This window comes from Lutjanus erythropterus, chromosome 4 (genome assembly GCF_056507025.1).
Source record: "Lutjanus erythropterus isolate fLutEry1 chromosome 4, fLutEry1.hap2, whole genome shotgun sequence".
NCBI classification, from domain to species: domain Eukaryota; kingdom Metazoa; phylum Chordata; class Actinopteri; order Lutjaniformes; family Lutjanidae; genus Lutjanus; species Lutjanus erythropterus.
This window is the reverse complement of record NC_139320.1, coordinates 42,400,175-42,426,491: the sequence shown is the minus strand read 5'-3', so window position 1 is coordinate 42,426,491 and position 26,317 is coordinate 42,400,175. Positions and strand designations below refer to the sequence as shown.

Here is a 26,317-nt window from a genome sequence, read left to right as displayed (position 1 = left end):
TTAATTAGCACTGACACAACAGAGTCAGCGCAATCAATGGTCTATCCAACTTAACTGAAAAAGAAATATGACTGGCTGCTTAATTTCTTAATTTCAGCAACAATCTTGGCTTATGGAACTGAAGCCCAGTGTTAATTTTGTCCACAAACATGTAGTATTTGTTGGTGGCTAAATCATGTTGATGATGTAAAAGGAAAAAATACCGTACTGACAACAAAAATTGCAACAAATTCTATGTTTGTTATGCCTTGAAGAGTAAGGGTGATATGGAATATTTGTCTCTATTTGGGTGGATAACATAAGTCACATGGCAGTAATCAGCCATCTCAAAACACTAACAAATCCAGCTAGCCTAAACAGTGTGTGCCTCATTTTAACCAGCAGCCTCTCAGGTGGGAAGGAAGAACAGAAAAGAAAGTAGAGACCCTTTTCTCTGATATTCACACCAAAAGAGAGACCAAGTGTATCATTTCCAATTACGATAAAGCACCATGTAGATTAAAGATGTGTGGAAAAAACACAACCAATTTGAAAAGACACACACTGTCGAGTGGTGTCTGCCAAGGTAAATATCAATTATGTAAGTTGACTGATTAGATAACACGTATGCTAATTTCCTTTAGGACTAAATACATTGTTAGCTTAAATTTAACAATTTGTTAACAGCGCGAAGCAACCTGCCCTAAATACACATAAAACTTTGTGCTAAAGTAAGCTCACTGTAAACATCTATTCCTTCAAAAAGATAATTTAGGATTTCTTACAACTCATGAACACAGACTAACTCATTCAGCAAACATTTAACATAATTCAGTATTAATTTTAGCTCCATATAAAGTGAATAAATGTGATGTTTCACAGGTAATGCTCATGTGCCTTAACAATGCAGCTTACACATTTTATGGCTGCTAATTTATTAAAACAGAGTTCACCTGAGTGAAACATGACAAGACCTCAGTAAGCCCCTTCATTCCTCATTTCCTCTAGCAAATCATGCCATGTACCCCTCTTACTAACCAGGAAAGGGTTGCTAGAGACCATCGGTCCAGCCATCGCCTGCCCAAAAGGAGTCACAACAGGCTTGGCCTGGCCAAAGGCTGGAAACCCTCCACCTGAAAGACATGTATGTTGTCATTTGAGAGATCTGATGAATGTCCACTCAATAAATTAAATAAAATAAATCAATAAATTACGTTCAATAGTCTGACTCCAAACTGACAATTTTAAAGAATGTAAGTGCAATAATATGACAATCAGATGCACACACAAGCTAGAATTTCAGCATCATTATTAATGCAGGTATGTCCACATCTACACATGGACACACACCATTGGGTTGCTGGGAATATGCAGGAGGCTGAGGGAAGGGACCCTGGCCAGGAAAGGGTTGCTGGAAGGTTCCACTAAAGCTGGTGGGGAGGTTGTAGGCTGCAGCATTTCCGAATCCAGCTGGCATACTCATGGAGCCTGTGCCAAATGACGCTGCAACACAGCAGGACAACAGCTGGTTAAAGAAGCCTAATCAAAGCAATCTACAGGCATATGACAAAATAATCTATTGCTTCATTATGACAAGAATTTTACAGCACACACACCCTTGCTTATAAATGTTACACTGCACAGGAGCTGGCACACATCAGCAGAAAACAAACAAACAAATGCAAATAGTACAACCTCAATTCCAAAAGGGTTTGGATGCTGTGGAAAAATGAATTACAGAATGCAATGATTTGCAAATATTTTTTGTCTTTTATTTGACTGAATAAAGTACTAAGACAAGATGTTTAATGTTCAAATTGATAAAGTTTTTCATAAATATCACACACTCATTCTAGATTTGATGCTTGCACTTTCAAAAAATGTTGGGCAACACATTTTCAGTAGGAGCAGGTTTGGACTGTAGGCGGGCCACTCTAGTACCTGACCGTTTTACTATACAGCCATGCTGGTCTAACAGATGCAGAACTTGTCTGGGCATCGTCTTGCTGAAACAGGCAGGGATGTTTCTGAAAAAGACACTTCTTGGCTTTGCGTCAGTCCAGGAATCTTAACTTGCGTTTTGTAGGAGCAGTAACACACTGTCACTGCGGTTTTCTGAAGTGTTCCTGAGCCCATGTAGTATTGTTTATACAATTATATTGGTTTTTATTGCAGTGCCATCTGAGACGTCAAAGGTCATGAGCATTCAATCTTAGTTTCAGCCTTGCCCCTTACATGCAGAGATTTCTCTGGATTCTCTGAATCTTTTTAATATTTTAGCTTGTAAATGATGAAATCCCTACATTGTTTGAAACTTTTTTTAAGCTTGTGCACTATTTGCCCACACAGTTTAGCACAAAGTGGCGAACCTCACCCAATCCTTGCTTATGAATGACTGAGCCCGTTGAGAATGCCCCTTTCATACCCAACCATGACACTTTCACTTGTTACCAATTAACCTGTATTCCTGTGGAATGTGTTTTTCTTAGCATTCCCTGCTCCAGTTTTTAGGAATGTGTTGCTGGTACTGAATTCTGAAGGAGTTCACATTAAAAAAACAACAACAAAATAATCACTTTATCAGTTTGAACATTAAATATATTGTCTTTGTACCATATTAATTGAATACAAGTTTAAAAAGGATCTGCAAATCATTGAATTTGGTTTTTATTTCCACTTTACACAGCATCCCAACTTTTTTGCAATTGGGTTTATAAAATATTAATATCAGCAGTTTGTTAGAAAGCAATAAAGAAGTCAACTTAAGTGAGTCAGGAAGAACAACTAGGGATTACAGAGCAGTCAATTTAAAAAACAAAAGACATATTGATACAACGAATTAGGATACAGAAATATATCAGTAACTCAATGCAGTAGGTTTGGTCACTGTTCCTTTAGCAAGTGAATAACTGCACAGATGATTCTGTAATCCATAGTGTGGAAAACCGGTCAGTAAACTTTTTCCCATTGAGATCTTCAGATTCTCAGTGTGTATTTGCACAGTTTAAACACATGCACAATTCTGTTAAGGTTGTCTCCAGACAAACCTTATGAAAAACAGAACTTTTTCACAGCAGCCAATTGACAAATAGTAGGATATTCAAAGGTGATACCAGTGATGCTGATTGTGCATATCGTTTCACTGGAAAGGCTCTGCTAACTAAACAGGACTTTAATTAGCATCATTGGTAACACCTGTGTTTACTCTACTATTTCATATCAATATGTCTGCCATGATAAAGGTCTATTGCCTGAACATGAATCAGACATGAGGCTTCAACAGTGGCCACACAAGAGCACAACATTGTCACAGAGCAACAGGTGTAATCAAACTGTGGTTAAGTAAGACAGCCAGATGGCAACTGGTAGAAACGCTTCATCTAATACCCGTTCAACAAATCTGTGAATAGATTAACTAAATATGCAAGCAAATCCAACAGTTAAGCCTTTAAGTTTCAACAGATGTAAATGTCTAACTAAGTGACTGGATGATTCTTAGTAGACATTACAGTGCATAGTTTTATTAAATTTGTCTCTAGAGAGGCAGAAGAGTGTTGATGCTTCTTGCCAACTGAAAAAGGAAAATGTTGAGGAAGCCATTACCAGTAGATGGTGCTAGAGAAGCTTCTTCAGGAAAAAAGACGCATATTATTTAGATAGAAAACAATAATCATGACATTTTTAATCATAAGGTAATGACATAACTCCAATCACTCTTCAATATGAATGTGGAAATTCATTATTGTTGCCAAATTCGTGATTACCCAGATTTCCAAGATTATCCATGGAGCAGAATTCATTTAACACTCAGACTCGATATATCCCATTCTCTCCTGTTTATGCGTTTATGTTTTGATTTTTTTTTACCTCTACAACATTTTCCAGAATGCTAAAGAAACAAGAGAACACTGCCAGGACAAGGCACAGGAGAGGAAGCAGAGAGCATAAGGGAACCTACCAAAGGTGGGAGGATAACCCTGCCCGTGAAGAACCCTCATCAAGCCTGTCCAGCATGGCAAGAGCAATCAGACAGACGACTGAATCTCAGTTTCTGCACCTTACTGTCTCTTGCACACACCAGTAAATGGCAACGCTAATCCTGCTATCCATCTCCACAGTGTACAAACATCAGCTCTTTTTTTTAGGTTAGAATTTTCTCTTCTACTTCCCTGATTGGTTGCCTCTGTGTTTGGCAGTGTGGTCTCAGGTTGCCACTTTGGATGTGCAAGGAAATCATAATAAATAAATAATAAACTTACTGTAAGATAACACACCTTCATTTAAAAAAAAAAGGATTTTAATCTGCACTATTGCACTAAGTGAGCAAATTGATTTGGTGCTGTATTACATGCACTATAAACAAACAAAAAGTAAATAAATAAGTAAACAAACCTGCTGCAGCTGCAGCTGCTGCCATGTTTGCTGCTCTGCCATTGCTCTGGAACGGGTTGGTGGGAGCTGCTGCTGGGGCAACTCCAGCAGCTACAAATGGATTTGTTGACTGAGCTGTTGGAGAGACATGAGTACAGAGTGTGAAACAGAAAAATAAAGTGCATGATCAAAAAGATGTTAAAACAAAAGCAGTGATTCACAGAGCATGCCCCATTTCAACATGTTGACAGCCACTAAGGCTGTGTATTGGCAAGAATCTGGCAAAACAATACACATCACGACACAAGAATTATGATTCTATATATTGCAATACAGTAAGCAAGATAATATATTGCTTTTTTAAAATCTAATTTTAGGAAAAACGGTCATAGTATGAAGAACAAACCACAATATGTATGACTCTGGAGTTTAAAAAAGCTTTAACACAACACAAAATTAATCACTGGCATGAATCTTTGCATGTATCACAATATCATGACACACTGTTTTGAGAATTCTTAGTGTCACAAAATATTTTACTGCAATGCTCAGTATTTTCTTATACCTCAATATCCAGTGTCGGTGATCTCCCCTGCTTCTGCTTTAAATCTCTAAACACAAATTATCTCCTGTTGACCTTTTCAATATTGGTGTCATGCAACAAAACTGGCCATGGCTAAATTCCTGCTTGCATGTCAAGATTTGTGTAGAGTCCTAAGCAGTAAGAGGATTAAGATAAAAAAAAAAAAAAAACTGTAGTAATTTTATAGCACATACAGCCCACATTTATCAGAAAGGCTAATAAGAGGGTTGTCCTGTGTTTCCATTACCTTAGAGTTTCTAAATCTTTTCTGATTTAATTTGCTAAACACAATTAGCACAAACTATTGGGAAACAGCATGTAGGTTCACTCACCTCCAAATCCTTGAGCCATGCCTGGCAGAGCTTGTTGTGCTTGTGCTGTTGACACCCCAGTCTCTGGACCAAACATACCCCTGCAGTGAAACAAAGTCAACACATAAACTAATCAGAAAAGCCAGCAATAAAGAAGAACAGATGTGGATAGTGTTGGGTACTGAAACCCTGTGCCAGTTTGGCAACAGTTGCTACAAGGCCAGAACTCACCAGTCCAACTCACAGTGCAGATTTTGCTGTCTCATTTCGGTACCACCTGAGCTGTCTATTAACATTGTTGCCTTCAAGTGCAAATGTTGCAGACAACATCGTGGCATTGACAGGCAACATTACAGCAGCACCTAATCTACATGGGTCTGGCAGCAGGTGTTGTTAGCTAGAAGTCGTCTTAAACACTGTTAAAAATGCCAAGCTAAAAGGTTTAAATGTATTTCACTTAAAAAGGATTCCAACACTGGGTAAGACTAGCAAGAAATGTTTAAAAACAATTGTGTGTATAGGATGGAAGCTTCTGGCCATGCACAAGACACACTTGTAAGCAGAGGGATCTTCTGTGCTCGACTATTTTTGATCCCATGCCAAGCTCATCAACCGGCAGTATGGGCGTCCTTGGTCCCAGCAATGGGGCACATAGATATAAAACACAGAAGTGACCTGCCAAATGACTTGCCATTTTTATGATGGAGAGACACTGATGATCCTGCATCCTTTCCTCAGGTTAGCAAATATGATAACATCTCTGCAAAAGAATTGCTGTAGTTTGAAGCTGGATTTTGAATACCAACTCAAAAATGATTTTGCTGTTATTTGTACTGCAACTGTTATTTAGTGTTTAACAAGCATAGTTCAGTTAGGTTTTATTTATTGTGTGAATCTGTTGTGTTTTGTAATTATTTATATTTCTTTATTAAGTACAGTATTAAGTGTCAAACAGTTAATATATGGTTCAATTTCAAATCCAAATTTGCTATAGCAATAAAAAACAGGCGTTCTTTAATGTTGTCAACCACCATTTTGTGCTTCTTTTTTTACAACTACTCCTTCAGGCACCGGTACCATTTTAAAAGTGTTTTAGCACCAGTATTGGAAAATAAAGAAAAGAAAAAAGAAACCTAAACAATACCCATCCCTAGATCCTGTGTGCTAGCTGAGTGCACATTGTACATTTGTAGGCCAAGTTGCTTTGGATCCATTTAGCTGTAGATTTAGACTTTTATTGTCTCACCCCTGTGAGGTGCTGGTGGTGTTGTAAACACTGGTTGCAGGGGCTGAGGAGCTGAAGACAGTATCAAGCTCTGCTAAAGCAGCGTAGCGGTCCCCCCCTGCTGGCACTGCTGGCTGCTTCTGAGGCAAACCACCCACTCCTGCTGCTGCTGCCGCCGCTGTGGCTGAGCTCACCCCACCGGGAATACCACCTCCTGGAACAGAAGCACACGACAACAGAGCCGGGTTCAATCCACTTCCAGTCATCTATAACCCAGGAGGAAAATTGAAATATCAAAGACACAAACAAAAAGGTCCGGATGTAGCTGCCATATTCAACCTATTAAAAATGATGGGGAATAAATGTTCAATCATTAGGAAATTTGCATTTTCTAGCACAGAAATACAGTTTGTAATAAGAACACAATAAACTAGAACCAACCCAGTACAATTCGCAGATCCTCGAGTGCCACATGTCTGACCATGTGTCATTAGAGTCTCCAATGAAACCAATGCATATAGCATTCTTTAAAGCAAGGAGGTATTTCCATCAGTGCAGTGTGCCTGTCGTCTTTATACAGGCTGATTCAGTGGCACTAAGATCAGAGGGCCGATTTGGGGGAAAAAAGTAAGGCCATCTCAAAATGCATCAAAGCCTCAAGCTGAGTCAAAAATTAAGTAATACAGAAGAAGGTTGCTAGAAAATGTACATCTGCCCTGTTTTGAGAGAGACTATGGCTGTCCCTGCACTGGGGAAAAGACTCAAAATCATCTTTTTAGTAGTGTCGACTCATTTCTTTTTAAGGTCAACCTCTATCCATACAATTGAGATCTATGAAACAGGCTAGGCAGGAGAAGTTTACCTTGCTCTGTTTTGGCAGAGCTAAACACGTTATCCAGGTCAGCCAGGGCTGCGTATCTATCGGCAGGGACGCTAGTACTCTGTACAGCATCTCTGCCAGCTCCTGTGGAGTTACTCTGGGAGGAGGAACTGAAGGATCCAAAGTCAGCACTACACGATTTGGGGAAGTTGTCAAAATTTGCAAAATTGGCATTTGCTAGTCCCCCTGAGGCGCTACCTGCATGAAAGAGAGAGATTAAAAAGTCATGAGGGGGACCTCGATTGTTGGTTTTGAGTAACAGCATTAACAGGGTGGAGAGGGAGTAAAGAGGCTGAAGAGGGTCAAGTTGGGGTGGAGTTAGGCTGGGACTGGGATACCTTCATTATCTATATGACAGATAGAAACACTTCTATAACATGTCCTCTGCAACTCTGCACTATGACGGCACTCCATTAGCCTATGAACCTAAGAAATGCATAAAATTAACATGTATTTCTCTTATAGGCACACTGTGTGCAGAACAGCACAGAGTGCCCCCGTTACATCTGAGTTCAGCACCTTACTGTGGATCAAGGGAGTTACAGACAAAATCAATCCAAAACATGTTAACAGTGACATGAAAAACAACGTAGGCATTACAGAGCACTGTAATGAGTAGACTGTCACTTTCAACCAGAGCTAAGATTGCTTTTTTTTGTTTTAGACTAAAACCAAACAACAAACAAAACAAAAAAGAACCTTTTTTTATGCTAAGCCTACTTAAAGAGCTGCTTTGAACTCTGGGAAATACTTACGTGGCATTTCTTTCACAATATATGCTGATTTGACAACCATGCTAATTCTGACACCCCCTTTTTATTTAATGTCTCTGAGAAGGCTGGCAGATGAAAACTCAACTTCTGTTTCAGAATAGATTTTGAGATCAATTTCAGCCCAGTTTCTCCAGCATATCAAGAACCCCATTAGGGAGAACTGATTGTTTGGAATGCAATAAAAGGTGTGATACATCACAATATTTCATGCTTAACACAGCACAACAAAAAGACTTTGTATACTGAGCTAACTTGGACACAGCATTTGTGATCCTGAAGGGGAGAGAAGGTAATTTTTAGTAGTGACAGTGAAACCATCACACCAGTTAAATCTCAAACGGAGGTTTAATTGCATTCCACATATTCTGGATATTTTTTGATGACTACCTTCAGCTCAGGGAAAAGGCAAACTGTAGAAGATCTATCAAAAGCACAGGGAAAGGCACAGTCTTGCATGCAAATGTCAAAACACTGTTCACAGAAGTTCACTCTTGAGAATTGGGACATAACCATATTTTGAGGTGGATTTGATTTTTACTCTTCAATTAGTCTTGGAACATTTTTCAAAGATCAAACACTTGGCTATTAAACCTTGTAATGGGCCAACCTCTGAGTGATTTAAGTTTTTATTAAATGGCATTTTAGCAGCCAGGGAATTTTCTCAATTCTATTAAACACACAAAAGGTCATAGGATTATATTATTTAAAAAATTATAAAATGTATAAGGGTTTTTGTTACCCTGAATACACTATTATTTAATTTGATGTGAAATCAACACATTTAATAAATTGTTATTAAAAATGTACCATTATAATGCTGGTCACTTAAAATTTCTGTTGATAACGCAATTTGTCTGTGATGAGCAAAACAAAAAACACTCATTTTGTGTCCCATGTTTTTTGTGTTTGTAAAATTGTATTTTAAAAATGTATTTCTTTTCATTTATCCATCATTTAAGTCCTTTTTATTATCAAATTGAAAAAAGTACTCATTTAAAACACATTCTCAAAAAGAACAAGAGTTATTTCACCACCATCAGCATAGATCGACCTCATAACACTGAATTTGTGATGGACTTGACGTCTTATGGATTTAGCAGCATGTTAGATTTTTTTCATTTCACAGCACAGTCGTAGTGAGTAGCCATTTTATTTTAAAATTTGCTACGAGTTCTCTTAACAGAAATTCAGAAGGGCAACAGAGTTGACTTATTATGGATGAGACACGTCTAATGGCAATATTATTTAATTAATTTGTCGAAAAATAAAAGGCTTACCTGTGCTTGAGCAGTATGTCCACATTTTTGAAAGTGAAACAGAGGTTTAAATAGAATAGCTAACATTTATTAGGATTAAATGTTTTTGTAAAAATCTGACAGCATTGAGAGAAATCTGGGATACAACTTATACGGACCAATATTTTCATAAAAATGTATTTTAAAACAAAGACATCTATATTATCTTTTAAGACATTTTTAAATGTTTGAAGTTGTGAATTCTTGTCTGGGACAAGGGTGCATTCAGTCACAGGGCAAGTTTAGAAATAAAAAAAAATAGCAAGGACCAAAACATTTTATAAATTACATACATTTTGTATGTATAAATCCTTAAATGTCAAAAACTTGGAATTGGACTGTAGGTAGTATCATTATTTTGTTTTTGTAGGGTTTTTTTTTGTAGGACATGACTTTTCCCAATTCTCAAGAATAGATGATCTACTGATGGTTAATACTTTTAAAGAAGTAGGATGGGACAGCCTACAAGAAATACTAATAAGCACTTAAAGAAGAATTAGCCATTAGCAGACCTTTTCTGAAACCTTCTCTGAACAAAAAGCTTTAAAGAAACTGAAGACGTTCACATGAAATTGAGATCCTTGAGATTACCCGGCACACTTGGTATTAATTAGCTGTGGTTTTCTTGAACCTGAATCTGCTCCTGATGATGGTCTTACAATTATTATTATTTCTATTCCGTTTTCAAATGCTGCACTGTTCATATGTCCTTCCATTTAATCTATTCTCTACAGCGGTTCTCAATAATGACTGCAACAATCAGAGTTTATCATCCTAATTTTCAACCAATGGGATTGTCAACAGTGATTCAGAGTCACAGACAAAAAGAGCTACATGCTGAGACACACATTACATCCAGAGAGAAGAGGATCAGAGTGACTACACATTAGAGATGGTGGAAAGGGTGAAAGCTGTTAAGAGGGCAAGCCCAGAGAGAGAGAGACTTACTGTGTGCACCCTGGAGAGGCAGAGCTGTGGCAAACTCACCCATACTGCGGCTGGATGAGAGCACAGTGAACGCTGGCAGCCAAAAAAAATCAAAGAGGGAGGGAGAAATGGGGCAATGAGCAATGTAAGACAGGGTGGGGAAAACAAAAGAAAAAACGTCAACTAAAAATTAAAAAGCGTGAGGTCAAAGCAAATCAAGTGCTGCTGAAGCGAAGGATGAAAAACACATGGAACAGAATGGAGAGCTTAGGCCAGATAGTGCAGTCAGTCAGTGTGTGTGAGAAAGGGATTATCTTACAAAGCCACGGGAGAGAGGGAGCTTTATCCATCAAGCAATAGGCATACTAAAGAGATCACTCTGCAGCTCCACATGAAGATAGTCATCGATATACACCTCCAGCAGAGGGCACTATAGCACACAACATTTTTGAGAGTCTAGGGAGTGGAGGCTTAACTGAGTTTGTTGTTTACACGAGTCATTGTTTTTGTATGAGTATGTGAGAGAGAAGTGCTCAGGTAAAAAGCCAGACAGCCAATTACCGCTGAGCAAATACTCTTAGGTTTTACATAACATGTATACTGCACGTTACGTAAAACTGAATGAAGGCCTGGAGAGGGAAATGTGTAACAGAAAGACAAACACAGGTAAGATGAGGACATCACTATGCCTCTATACTCATTCTTCAGAATTAGGACAGAACTGTATTTTGAGGGGGTTTTGATTTTTACTCTTCGATTATACTGGGAACATATATTTTATAAGATCAAACACTTAGCTATTGAACAGGTTTGTAACGGGCCAACCTCCTAGTGATTTAATTTTTCATTAAATGGCATTTTTTGCAGCTGAGGACCTGAATTTTGTCAATTCTATTAGATACACAAAAGGTCATAGCTTATAATATAAAACATGTATGGCACATTTAATGGTTTTTGTTGCATTAAATGAAAAAATAATTAATTAGCTGTATAATCCAAAAGTTTGATATATTTATTCAAGAAATAAATACAATTATGTTGCCCACTTACAATTTCAGTTGATAATGTCATTGATCATTGTGATAAAGAACATATAATATCATGTACTACACCAAGAACACACATAAGGTGTAATATCATTTTTTTTGTTTGTTTTTTTTGTCAAACAAATTATTAAATTATGAAAGAGAACTGAATTATGTCACCTGTCTGAATAGGTGTCAACTCCATAAGACAGAATATCAGACAGAGCTGACGTAGAAAATATGTTTTCATATGTTCTACGTCATGTTTTTTTTCCTTTTTCACTGCATAGTAGTGATGTAGTGAGTCATAGTGAGTACCAATGTTGTTCTTGAAAGTCACTAAGATTTCTCTATATAAATATAGCTGAAAAATTGATCTCACTAAAATGTCCCATTTCAGTATTGATAATTATTAATTATTTTAATGACCTATTTTTTAATAAAGACCAGGGGAAAAAGGTTAAGTTTAATCACCTTACTTTTAATTAAATAAATTAAATTAAAATAAATTTCAATTTTTTACAGTTTTCTCACTGTCTGCACTCATTTTCTGACTCCATGCTCTTTCTGTTGTCGTGTCACATGTCAATGCAACAGAAAAACACAGCTGTTAATTGACTGGCTGTTTGTGTGTCACTTGGAGCATGCTCCATTATCAAGGGATATGATGGACTGTTTATGAGCCAGGGTGTCTGCATTATGTGCTTTCATGGCAGTTTTTTTTTATGGTTTTCTTATCTTCTAAAATAAAATGGATTGAACATATTGCATATACAAGATACATTACTCTTGTTGCCAATCATTCAATTTTAAACCCGAAAAAGTGTGCATTACTGTCCACACTACTCTGGTGTACAACTGTCACTTGCTCTTTAAAGATGGTTTTGTTGGGGATTTTTCACACGAATAGGTAACCTGTATGATCCTAACAGTTTTCACTGTAAATGAAGCTTTTAAAAGTAGGTCAAAATAGAGATATGCTACAAGTGATGCATTGAGTGAATGCTTCCAGTGTGCATGGTACTTCATGCTCCGTGTCCTCTGAGTTTTTGGCCTAGGGCAAATATCATGTAAACATAATGTCATGTGTTCAACTGCAGCCAAGGACAAATCATTGAACTGTTTTAGAAACAGACATGTATTAGTGTTTTTATTTGCCTTGAGGAAATTTATAATAATTCAATCCAATAATTCAGGATTTTGCTTAATTTCTTGGTAATAACACTGCATTCGAACTACTAAAATATAATGTAATGAAACCATTTGGTGCAAAGAAGTCTTTCAAATCTGACACTGGATGAAAACACATAGAACATATGTAAAGGCTTGAGAGGCAGAGGATATGTGTTGAAATGGCAACAAAATAGGTGACTTCACAGAAAACATTGCTGACAATCTGCTGCATATGATAGGTTGTTTGTGTTAAGCCTAAATGTACATTCTGAATATATGTGTATGCACAAAAAAATACAAGCTAATGTCTTTATGTAGTGATCTGGATGTGTAGCATTTGTCCAGTGAAGAGAACTTGCTCTACCTGTATTTGAGGGATGGAATGGGGCTTGAGGTGCGGAGGGGAAACCACCTGTCGACCCAGAAGTGCTCCCGAATGCATCAAAATTAGCAAAGTCTGCATTTGCGTTGGCATTCTGTGCCGCTGGAGGTGGTGTCAGGATGAGGATCAGACAGGCAGATGAACAAAAACAAAAACAAACAATGAGAGGGAAACAATGGATGAGATAATAATAGAATGGATTTATACATATAATGACAAAAGGCATGGACTGCAAAATAAATACCATGGATTATGTGCTAAATATGAGAGATAATCATGGGGTGACATCACATAACAATAAAATGCACAGCAGCTTAAAAGGTGGAAGACTGATATTCACCCTCTCGCATGAGATGCTGACTGGACTCCTTGCTGAGCACACGGCATGTGTGCGTAGCACTACATTACAAACATCATTAATCTCAGAGGTGTAATCTGTGCTCATGTTTGCTATGCGGAGATGTGTGGATGCCACTTTAGTCACTGCATTAAGGGTGAGTCTTGATGGCTCTTGGAGGGGATATGAGAGGACATTATCCTCCACCGGAAGCAAACACTAATAGCCCTATGTTACAGACATTAGTAACCATAGAGATGCATCTGTCCATTGCACCTCTGGTACAGCTCCAAAATGTATGGCTATGTTTTGCAATCATGGAGGTACATGGATGCTGACATTTAACAAATTGTGCACGATCCTGAACTTCTGCCGCCATCAAGGCAATAATTACCGGTAGGATACAACCTCAATCAGCATGCTGCTGTCTTTGAAACACCTGTAGAATTTTAAATGGCTGCAGCATTACTGGATGACTATCATTTGTCATACTGTTCTCCACAAGGAGGTACACATGCCTAACATGCCACATTTTTCCTCAAAACAATTGAGGTGATTTCATCAATTAACACTTTTAACTAGTGACAAGACCAAAACCTGTGTGAAAATATGCATGCACTCAGCCCTCTGTGCCAGCCATTCTCAACCATTGGGCCTCAGAGTGCTAGGTAGTAGGCAGCAGAGGCATTTCTTATTTACAAAGCTGGTTATTTTTTCATCTGAATCTTCTAAAAAAAATCACATGACTAAAAGGAATCATATTAAAATGCATGATGACAGTGATCATATATGTCAGAATCTCACCACACCAATCACAACTCATCATCAGGTAGAAACAAACATGTTATGCTACTGTTAGCTAAAAGGTTGTTATAAAAGGTTGAGAACCCTTGCTCTATAGCAGCATTTCATGCTCCTGGCACAGCCTCTGAAACAATGAGACTGAGAAAACTTCCACATTTAAAGAGCAATCTCATCATCACTTTAGCTGCTGCTCTTTTCCTGCATTCCCTTACTGTTTTATGTCTCAGCAGTTCGTTTTCCTGTGTTTTCATCATGTTTAGTCTATTTCTGTTTTTGAACTGTTGAAATTCCTTGCACAGTGTTAAAACTCAAACATAAAAGAGCACCCCAACGCCCCAGTGTGTTTTTGCTTTAGAAATATTGCTCAATCATTTATTTGTCTGTTTCTTACTTGTGTGGCTGTTGAAATGTGCAAAGTTAGCAAAACCGGAGCTGGTGCCTGCATTCATGTTGGGTGGGGCTGCGAAGATGTCTCCACCCAAGTCACTGAGGAGGTCAAACCTCTTGTCATGGAACTGCTGCTGATGGGTTTGTCCACGGCTCACCACTGGAGACTGGTGGAGACAAGAGATGGATATGAAAATAACTGCAGGTATGTGTTGATCAGAATGCATAAATGGCTGTGTATGTCTATGACTTCTTGAACATCGTTCACAAAAAGAACAAGACCAAAATTATTTCAGGGCTGTGGTTTGTTGATTATACTGTACCTTTAATTATTTCTTTTCATCAAGTAATTTGTTAAACTTCACCCACCCTTGCAGAGTGTGTGTGCCTGTGTGTGTCTGTGTGTTTGTGTGTATGTGTGCGTGTGTGTTCATTAAATAAATCTCACCTGATTGGGTGGGGTGTTCTTGTTGAGGTGTAAGGAGGGGGCTGACTCTCCCAGCAGGGATTTGAGTGGTCTAACCTCCGGGGTGCTGCTGGTGCTGCTGTTTGAGGAGCCAGAGATGGAAGCATGGACGGATGCCACTACCTTAGCCTGCTCAGGAGGTACGTACCTAACAAACAGTTCACATTACATCCATTACGACAATCTACCTGGACAAAAATAGAGTAGAGTATATTGCACTGGAAATTTCAAATACTTAAGGTAGACGAGGCATGATTTACCCGACCAGATGCTACTTGTAAATTGGCATAATATGGAATATGGAATAATATTTTAAGGCAGAGCTCAGGTTATTTGATGTGGGGTTGTATGAGGTACTTATCCATAGTCAGTGTGTTGCCTACAGTAAATACTGGTCAGCACGGCCACAGTTAGGAGAAGCAGAGAGGGGCACCAGCATGGAAGCTACGCAATGTACGGCTTCAATACGCTGACTATGAGTAAGTACCTCATACAACTCCATTTCAAACAATCTGAACTATCCCTTTAAAATAAACTGATATCCTAGTGATTTCAATATATTCGTCTTTTGGCAAAAAAATGTTATGCAAGTCGAAATGTGATAACAGGGAGTGTTTATTTGGTGAAAATGTGATTCATAGCTAGCAGACAGGCCATTCTTCTTTGATCAGTTACAACAGAGGTACCATGACTGGTTTGTGTAAGTGTCACAGGAGAGGCCTTTATAAGTGAGAATGCCTTTCTGCAGCAAATGGTCACAGGTTGAGACATGCGCTGCTCATTGCTCTCATCAGACTTTAGACCAAAGACTAAGAGATGACAGATGCACTACTAGCTAAAATAATAAGTGTAATAATCTAATGGTAAACTATTAAACTTTTTATGGAAACAGTCTACCAACAGTCTCACTAGTTCAATATTTATTTTTGATGACCAATCCCTAATTTGTAAGTGTTATTATGACAAGCACGTGTTTGGCTAGTTCTGCCATGAGTTTTATTTGTCTGAAAAAACAGCTCTCATTAGTCATCACACTCAACAGTCACAATGTACAAGAAAAAAAACTATCCTAAACCTCATATATTCAAACAATTTCATGAAACAACTAGATCTTGCTCATAAAGCAGCTTGACTGTACTGACCTACATTCTGTGCATTTAAAGAAGGATATCTGGTGGCTTGCTTGAGGCTAACTGTTATGAGCTGCCTGTGAGACATTCCAAGCCAGAGAGGAAAAAAAAAACACAAAGAAAACCTACATGTCGACACAGTGCACACTGCCAGGGGATTGTTCATATCTTTGCACTGCCAGCTTGTAAAACTGACTTACCATCTCTTCTTCTCATATTTGTCTTGAAGGAATTCCTTGACTTTCTGTGGTTCTCTGAAGTCTGGTATTGAGGAGGTTCTGTCATCATAAAGGCCAAGCCAGATCTGCTTACACACCTGGAACACACAGAGTAATGGAACAAGTGACTTTTGGTGGAACATTTCTGTTGCACAGGGCTTCCCAAAGTGGGTGTGTGCACTCCTTGGGGTATGCCAGCTGCCCCTATGGGGTGTGTGAGAGGAAAAACATAATACATGGTATTCATGGTATTAGTATTCTTATTATTACTACAAGGATACTGGGCCTACTCACATCTCTCTCTATCTTTAATACATCTGAATGTGCCACCTTCACCATGGTGACATTACATATATACATATATATTAGGGGTGTAATGATTCACTCATGCGCCCAATGCATCAGACTTTAATGTGTTAGATACGAGTGCATCGGTTCTGACAGCCCTACATCAGTAAAAAGCTGAACATGAATCGGAAACAAATCGATGCAGCACTAGCGTATTGATACATCTCATTGGGATGCACATACGTTTAATTTTGGCATCAGGGAGCTGCCACTGTTAACTTTACTCCATCTTCTCTCTCCTGCTGTCTCTGCCTGCACCGCTCTCGCTGGACGCCTGCTGCCGCACTCACAAAACAAGCGCTCCCTCCTCCCTCTCCTGTGTCTCCTCTTCATTGACTTAAAACAGACCGTGCTGAAAACAGCGACAGAAGTGACACTGTACCACATCGCACCACCAAACTTTCATAACGCTTAAGTGTAGACTAAGTTTGGGTTTTATAAGAAAGATGAGAAACGCTGCTGCAGATCATTTATACAAAACGTGTCTGACAGCAGAGTACAGAGACACGAGTCTGACCCACAGAGACGTCATTTCACTGTGAGAGCAGGTAACATTTACTGTTCCTCCACACTAATCAAAACCACAGCTCTCTTCACTTGAAACAGACCAGCAGATCATCTTACTGCAGAAATACTGATATTTTAAATAGTTTTAAATTTTCTCATCTATACTATTACTATTACTATATTTAGTAAAACTATCAGGATTTTTTGGCAACAAACAGCACTCTACAAATGTAGCATTTGTTCAATCAAAATGTAAAGACTGACACATTGCATTGTCCTGTATTGTATTGTATTGTATTGTATTGTATTTTATTGTGACCGAGCTGAATCGTATCAAACCAAATCGTTGGCCACTTAAGATTTATAAAATATATTGTATCATTGAACATGTTTCGAGATACGTATCGAATCGTCTCAGTCAGTGAGATACACACCACTAACACACACACACACACACACACACACACACACACACACACACACACACACACACACACACACACACACACACACACACAATATACCTTAACCTTGCTAGCACTATTATGACATATGATTCCAGAGAATAATTTCCAGCAAGAAACATGTTGGTTCACTGAATTTTTTAAAGGGCAGTACAGAGGACTGATAGAGAGTTTTAAGTATTTTTGTAGAACATTAACATGTCACACAGTGATGACCTTTTGGATGCAAAATGTCATTGTGTCACCATTTTATCCTACTAGACATTTGTGTGAAATTTTGTTATAATTAGTGAATGAATTCCTGCGTTGTGGCCAAAAATGTGTTTTGTCTGGTCAGTGACCTTGACCTTTTACATCAAAATTCTAATCAGTTCATCCTTGACTCCAAGACATCACATGTGATCACAATGACCTCTGACCAACAAAATCTAATCACTTAATCCTTGAGTGAAAGTGAGCATTTGTGCTAAGTTTGAAGAAATTCCATTGAGGCATTCTTAAGATATGGTGTTCACAAAAATTGGATGGATGTATGGATAGATGACCCAAAAACATAATTCCTCAGGCCATAGTTGTTGCTGGCACGGAAGCACAAAGATAAGCCAGAGGTAAACACAGTAATGATAAAGTTAATAAACTTGAAGCCACTGAGTGCAGGTCAAATTAAAAAGAGCATCTACTAATGTTTGAGAGAGGTTTGAGTCAAATCCGAGGTGGCCCCATGTTTGGTAACACAGGTTGTTTGGTGAAAAATTAGTCCAAGTCTGACCTTTTACTGGCCTTGGGTTTGGATAGCATTCCTATAGTATTTGCCTAATCCTGTAAAGAGAGATTTATATGCATGTGTGCACTCAGTATACAGTAGGGCACTGCACTGTAAGTGAAGCGATGGTGCTGCAAGAGGCAGCATTGCTTTTATGCTATACATCTATGCTTCCGCTTCTAAGGTGGCCTTTGATGTACCTGTGCACACATTCACAGCACATGCAAGCTCACTTTTCTTTCTAATCAGTAGGATTTTGAAACTGCAACTGTTGAAAATATGAAGTGCACCCAGTTTCATCCATTTTTTTCTGTGTCAAGTGCTCTCTGCGGAAAGACAAAAAGCAACTTGAGGGCAGTAGTATTTATAAAGCAGCCTTGAAGGATATATGCATCAGCTCCAACCTTGAGTCTCCTGCATATCTGCCTGCCCTGCCACTTTGCTACAGCTTTTAATAGGCTGTGCTTCCCAGGTGGCATTGCTCTATTTCATACTTGGTTTACCAGAAAACCTTGAATGATGATGCAATCTGTGCAGTATAAATATGTCTTGGGTATCTAATTATGACAGACAGGTGAGAACTACAGAATTTAAACTGCAAACAAACATTTCATCAAGACCCACACTAGGGATGTGCATGATTAGTCGACTATACGTTTAAACGCCTGCACCCATGCTAGTCGGCACCAGAAATACTAGTCTTGTAAAATATTTATCAATATTTCATTCATGCACAATGCCAGTTATCTGTTACCTCTAAGATTTTATGCAGCCGCCCACCACTAGTCGGGGCTGCGGCAATGTCAAATGACAGCCCCTCTCGCCCAGCGTGTATGCCCCGATCGCCCTGGCAACCCCGGATGTTTATATCAGCAAAGTCGGACAGATGAATGTAGACTGTGACAGAATAAGCTGATATATATTCACTCGACTGGAGAAACGTACCCACATTAAGCACATACACAGACATAAACCTGTAAGCGGAACTGCTGCTAGCAATGCTAATGTTAGCCACACTGTGTGTGAGGCTGGCAGCTAATGTTAGTGCTCGGTCCTTTACCCGCAGACACTGTGACCCTCTGAAAAGGTGAAGCGTTTATTGAGTTGTTGTCATGTTTTGTACAATAATGTGTAAGGCTTGTATTGCACAGCACAAAGTAGCGTGTATTTCAGCGACATTTAAAGTACGATTTGGTGATTGCTGAACTGCTTCAAATGGCTCGTAATACACACAGTATTTTATTTTTCAGACAGTGTTTAACATTATAAATTAATAAATTCTGCTAAATTTTAACTGCTTGTTGAGTGTTTTCTTAGTGTTAGACTAGTCGACTAGTCGACTAGTCTAAATCAAATTCTGTGTTTAACTGACAGGGAAATTAGTCGCCAGGAACATTCCTAACTCACACCTCTAATTTTATGAGTTGACATATTATGTAGCTATTAATTCTATTAGTACTTTGCAATGTAGTATAAAATGTTACTTATCACAGAAATTGCCACATCGTTTAATTTCTTTTAAATGTTTGATACTTCAAATAAGTCAAGTCATCCTTAATGTTGACATGTGATCATAAATGAACTAATGGACAAATGCAACAATTGTATCAAGTTAGCCTCTGAGTTAGAATAAAGAAAGCAAACCACAAGTCTGAAAACATAGTTTGTATGAATACAATGCACGAAATGTTGCCTTAAAGAGTAACTACATCATTGAAATTTACTGCACCTTTTATTGGCAAAGCTCAATTTGGACAGACTCACAGTCCTGATGTATCATTGCCTCATTCATTTTTTATGGCTAGCGTGTTAGCAAACAATTGAATGCTTCCAAATTTAACAGAGACAGAACAATGTAATGATCCTAGTGAAATCTTCTGTCAGGAAAGTATGTCACAAAAAATAACTGGCCTTCCACAGATGGCTTGGTCTCAACCAAAATTCTTCATTCTTTCTTCATTGGCTTGATGCAAACTGTGTTATCTGCTGTCTTGTGCTGTGCAATTAGTGTACAATGTTAATAGAGTTTGTTTGGTAAAAAACAAAGTGTCAGATGCTGCTAAATGCAAGGTTGATTAGAGCTGTGAAACTCAACCAAGTAGCAGGCCTTTATATTTGGGCCATAAAAAAACAAAATAAAACCAAGCCAGCTTAAATGTTCAGTAGAACTGCAGGGTTGCAAAACAATTAACAGTGGTGAAACCTCTTTCAAATCCCACATAATAATTATATTCAATATTAATATAAGATACAGATACATATTAAAAATAAATAATTCATGTAGGTTTGTTGCATTATGAGAGTTATTACTTTCTACTGCAATAGAGTAGGGCATTGAGACAGTTAGTGATGAGTGAAATACAGAGGCAATCAGTAATTGGCCATAGCTGCTTCTCTCTCTCTGTCTGTGTGTCTGTGTGTGTGTGTGTGTGTGTGTGTGTGTGTGTGTGTGTGTGTGTGTGTGTGTGTGCGCACACACTAATTTAATGGTCTGGATGAACCAGAGCTGCTTCTTAGCATAAAGACAATTTTCACATCTACTGTGGTGAACTCAGTATCTATTTGGACCAAACCAGAGTTGGTGATTTGCTGGAACAACATTATCTGGTTGGTTACACATCACAAGAAATAGCCTACTAACACTGAAAGCTGCTCTACCACAGACAGCCAGCCACCAAGGAATGCAAGTTTTGTTTTGTGCCCAAATGGCACTAAACTATTTCTAGAATAATGACAATAAAAATAAAAATGTCTTTTTTTGTCTACAGTCTTGCATGCAATGAATTACAATGATGTATGTTTTCTCAATAAATATCTGTCCACATTTCAATGAGGTGACATTCCATCATGCTTCAAAATGATTCTCATACTGCCTAAAAATACATAATGACAAAAGGACAGTAAATACAGAATAAAAGGGTGATGACATGATGAAAAGACACACTGTAAAGAAAACTTGCCAAAGCAATGGGAAAGCTGACCTCAGCCTTAACAAGTGTAAAAGAGGAGACAGTCACCATGCCTACCTCATTGCCATGTTTCTGTAGGAATTCGATTTCCTGTTGTGTGAAGGTTGTCATGGAGATGGACTTGACTCTGTGGGGTGGATTCAGTCCTCGTCTGTAGGTGGAGAAATGGAGACAGGGGTCAATTTAATTTGAAGACAGTATATATGACAACCTCATCTGGACAAACTCCAGATACCACCTCACAGTACAGGGCCATTTAATTACAAGCTGACTGGCTTGTGTGAGTAACTGGGGTGAAGACGACAGCATTACAGAGAGATGACAGAGACAAATAATGACAGAGACAAATACTGACAGAAAAAGAAAGGGAGCAGAGCAGAACAAAGGAGGTGGGTGAAACTCTCCCCAAACTGCTATTGACTGAACTGAGGTTGTCAGCACAGTAAAAGTGATGTCCCTTAATATAGAAACTTCCATTACAGAGTGACACCCATTAGCCCACACAAGCCTTGCTCATTTTCCTGAGAAGGTCACAGCTCATGTCACAACGGCCCAAATTAAAAAATGCCTGGTAACTGTAATAGTTGAAAAGAGCCATGATTAGGCTTTTATATTAAGCTCCAGGCCTGCTTGTCTCAGTATTTTTTCCTCGACCCACCAGTAGGTGAAAACTAATGTGTTGTGCTGGCCTCAAGGTCGCCACCTGTTTTGTCTGTGAAGGTGACCAATCAGCATTTAGCATGCAAGCAGTATGTTTTAACCAGAGTGTAACTGCTGAGGACCACAGTCACCAGAGCAAGAAAAAGACAACCTTTTGCCCTACAATCTAATATAGTGCTGTATATGAGAATTTCTCAGATTAACATTTTGTAATATAGTCAATCTTAGAAAGTGTCTTTCACCATTAACCTGTCAAAGTCATTAGTATATCCATTGGACTGGTGATTTTTTTTTAACAGCAGCTAAATTGCTTACCAGTCAAGAGTATGAGAACTCATTTGTCATCATTAAGACACGTGTAGCATAATCGTTCAAAAGCTACCCAGAGTGTCTTTAGTATGAAGCACCATAGAGGCCATGTAGCAAAATCATTTCAGCAGCTTCATTCTTCCATCACTATTGGCAGTGGATTGATTCATCCACAGGTGTACCCACAGCATTTTGACAGCATTCATGGCCCAATAAATCATCAAGGTTTTTACTAGCACTGCACAATTAATCGCAATCAAATCGAAATTGCAATATGGCCAAGTGCAATAACCAAATCACAGAACCAGAACCAAATCACAACTTTTTTGAAAAAGGAAATATGTGTGAGAAAACAGCATTATAATAAAGTGCTGTAGTCCTGCTGAGATGCCCTGGCCTACAAATCTTGTTCAGATGAAACAAAAAAAAAGCGTGTTTGTACAGACCCCAACAAATGTCACATCATCATGATTTTAATAGTTTATTTTTTCAGTAAAAATGAAAATCATAATGCTAAAATGATCATTCCCACTCATCATATCACATATCGCAAATCCAGTCAAATAATTGCAATATGACTTCTTTTTTTTTTTTTTAACCATATCGTGCAGCTAGGTTTTACACATGACAATCTGAAGAAAATTTGCTGTACAAACCAAACACAACCCACCTTGATTTCAAATTTAAATGTAAACATACAAACCACAAACACAAATCTAAAGACTCAGGGACATTTTGACATGATAACAAAAAGACTCAAGCAAGGTGTTACATGACTACATACTCAACGGGATATTTTACACTGGAAAAAACAACTTGTGTGCTCTCTCTTAGACAAACCATGGAATGATTATGGTATTTAATACCTCAAACATAAGATGCGCTCAAAATCACATACTTTTTCTTTGAAGTTTTAGTATGTACTGCTGTTGTCCTTATAAAGTATGTACTGTTGAGATACTAGTACTGTGTCATAAAATTGTGCCTTGAATTTTGGCCATCTTGTCACACGTCCAGAACATAGCTAAAGAGCTGTCATCTGTCTGCGCTCTCTCAGTGGCTCATTCAATGCGACATATCTTCCGCTGCATAGAGAATTGTGTATCACAACAGGCAGAAAAGCATGCTGGCTTATATACTGAAAAATGTGAATGGATGCAGTAGGACATCCTGGTATTTTTGGCATATTGCATTTGAAATACTATGTATTGGAACATACCCAACCTTTTTCTGGCATACAAAATAGTATGATAGTACAGGTAGTGGAACACACCCTTAGTTCAGCATTTCTGTACTACAATTTCATGTTACTTATCAGCAGACATATACCCCAATAATATACTGGCAACAAGCTTATACCACCGAATACACTGGCCTGACCAATTTACCAGTCTGGTACCAACATCAAATATTTAATCTATTCTCCATGAAGTGCTCTTATCAAGATAGTATTTTTGGAATGTTTTGAAGGAGGACATACTGCTGGCAATTTAATACTCAAGTTTCCAAACTTTCCTCTCAAAGTTTTTCTAAACTATGTGACTTTTTTGCCAAAATGTTTGAACGAGCAGCTGTTTCCTTTCCTGTTCTTAAATGACCTGTTGCTCACAATACCATGCACAATGACATGATGAGGCTTGCAGCACCCTTGGCCCATCTTCAAGGCACCCCAGGGTGCTGCAGCTCCAACTTTGGGAACTAGGTAATGAGATCCACCGTGTCGCAATTACAAACACAATGTTATATACACAAAGAGGAGTCAGATCCTAAAGGCAGTGAAATACTAGATGTGACTGTTAAATTATTCACTGTTGTAACCCTTGTGGAACTTGTTCTCATCCCCACCCATTCTTTACACATCCACCAATCAGCTGATTGTTCCACAAACAACGGATATATTTATAACAGTTAGGCCTATGTCTGACAGGGAATAAAGTATTCATAAATCAGTCTACACAGCCTGTCTGTGAACATCTAAGTATGTAAACTAACATTTAAGTGCACAGGATAGAAAAAATATGTATACTGAAGGAGCTTCCATGGTTCTATTAGAAAGCTGTCCAAATGTCCTTAAACATGGAGAAGATCCATAGGAACAACTAGGGCTACTTCAGGGGTAACCCTTTATCAACTTGCACCCAGTTATGTCATACTGGTCACACTTTCTGAGAATAAGGTTAAGACTAATAGAATGTTATAATCCTGACCAAAAGCTGCTAGACCACAAAAGAAATTTAATACTTAAAATTGCTTATCAAATTTGAAAAAAATGTTGGTCACACTTTCCCCAAATGTGAGGATTTAATTTCTTTTTCTTATGATCTTATGGACAATTTGGCATTTTGAGGCTGTTGTGCAGAAAAAAGAATCAAGACATCACTTAGGGTTCTTAAAATAATCTGTTACATTATAATAAAGGTTATCACATACAAAATGAATCAAAAGCAACAGAGAAGCAAACATAACTTTCTTTAGAAACAAACAGAAAACAGAAGACACAAGTGTGTGAGTGTATTTGAGCATTAGTGTGTTTTTCCAGCACCCTGAGGTAGGTGACTGATCAGATCTTAGTCTCATGAAGATAAAACTAGGTCAGACACAAAGAAGAAAACTCCATAACCCTTCTGGTCTAAATATCTCTATCCAGTTGTCCAATTAAGGAATTCTTATAATGTTTATTTTGTTTTTGTTATTTTAGTTAACTGTGCCAAGGAGGGATGCAAAAGCAGAAACCATCTTATAATCAGAGGCATCTTACATCCAGACTGTGGTGTGCAATATAACTGTCAGGTGATTCCTGTGCTCTGGAATCCAGTCTGGTACCAAGCCTGGCAACACAATGTTATGGGCCTACAATAAAACACACACACCCTATGTCTGCTGGACAAAGTAGCCTTGCAATTGTGACAGTGTTCAGTTACAGTAGGGCAGGGAGAATTAAATAACAGCAGTAATTATTAATTTAGCAATATGCAGAGCTAATAAAATTGCTGCTTATTTGAATATATTGTGCAGATTGACAATGTCTGTAACAAAGATTAACAACTTAATCAAAGTATTGGTTGGCCCCTGTGGCCAGGTTCACCTATTTTCGCATCATGCTGACTGTGTAGCAGTGTATCAGAGAATAGTGTCACATATTGCACAGTAAAATAATCATGACCTAGTCGCTACTGTACATCTGACCAGCCCAGCCGGGGAAACTCAGCTCATTTGCATACTGTACCCGCTCCAGGGTGAGAAAACTGGCAATGTTAAGTCTCAAAAGAGAGAAGAGGCCATGCACTATATTCCATTTTGCTGCTTTCCGTTCCAGCATAACAGAATATCTTTTATACCTTCTGCATGAATTTTGTTTAGGGGACAATTCAACCCCAAAATCAAAAATGCATATTTTTCCTCTGACCTCTAATGCTATTAAATGCTATCTATCTAGATTATTTTGACTTGAGTTGCAGAGTTTTGGAGATATGAGCCAGAAAGGTTGCTTTCTCTCAGATGTTGCTGAACTAAATGGCACTCAGTTTGCGATGCTCAAACACCAAAAAGTACATCTGAAAAACTGAACAGCAATGTCTCTTTACACAATTTAAGACCCAATTATTCACAATAATCCACAAGCCTTGTTGTGAGCAGTTTTATGTAGGAATTACACTCACACATAGAAATAAAGTGCAGATATATCCAAAACTCTGTAACTCACACAAAAACAAATAAATGGATGAATAGCACTACAGGCCAGAAGAGAACTGTTTTTTTTTTTTATTTTGGGGTGTACTGTCCCTTTTAGCACCTTTTATCACAGTGAAAACCAATTCTTAATTTTCATGGCTCACTATCCAATCCAATAGTTCTTCTGCCAAATGACACCAATCAACTTGTCACCCTTATAATGCCTTACAGACAAAGCACCTGTTTCAGAAATCAAACATTAGGGGTATGTGAAAACCAGACACAAGTCATATCTGTTAACCTGCTGTTGATTATTATTATCCAGGACACTTGGTGTCATTGACACCTCCCCACCTCAG

The 26,317-nt window shown here is 38.3% G+C and overlaps 1 protein-coding gene across 6 annotated transcripts in view; it reads right to left on the bottom strand.

The window, feature by feature from the left end:
* Positions 1-26,317, bottom strand: part of agfg1a (ArfGAP with FG repeats 1a) — a 30,786-nt gene that overhangs the window by 983 nt on the left and 3,486 nt on the right. Inside the window, exons 2-13 of one of the 6 annotated variants that reach the window (XM_084718043.1) lie at positions 21,375-21,468; positions 16,249-16,364; positions 14,901-15,066; positions 14,457-14,619; positions 12,907-13,026; positions 10,366-10,437; positions 7,332-7,547; positions 6,491-6,683; positions 5,266-5,345; positions 4,372-4,485; positions 1,330-1,482; positions 1,018-1,112 (exon numbers count right to left, since the gene is read on the bottom strand). In XM_084718043.1, coding sequence (XP_084574169.1) covers positions 1,018-1,112; positions 1,330-1,482; positions 4,372-4,485; positions 5,266-5,345; positions 6,491-6,683; positions 7,332-7,547; positions 10,366-10,437; positions 12,907-13,026; positions 14,457-14,619; positions 14,901-15,066; positions 16,249-16,364; positions 21,375-21,468 — 1,582 coding nt within the window. The remainder of the gene's footprint in view (positions 1-1,017; positions 1,113-1,329; positions 1,483-4,371; positions 4,486-5,265; positions 5,346-6,490; positions 6,684-7,331; positions 7,548-10,365; positions 10,438-12,906; positions 13,027-14,456; positions 14,620-14,900; positions 15,067-16,248; positions 16,365-21,374; positions 21,469-26,317) is intronic. The other 5 variants (XM_084718044.1, XM_084718045.1, XM_084718046.1 and 2 more) reach the window with 5 other exon arrangements.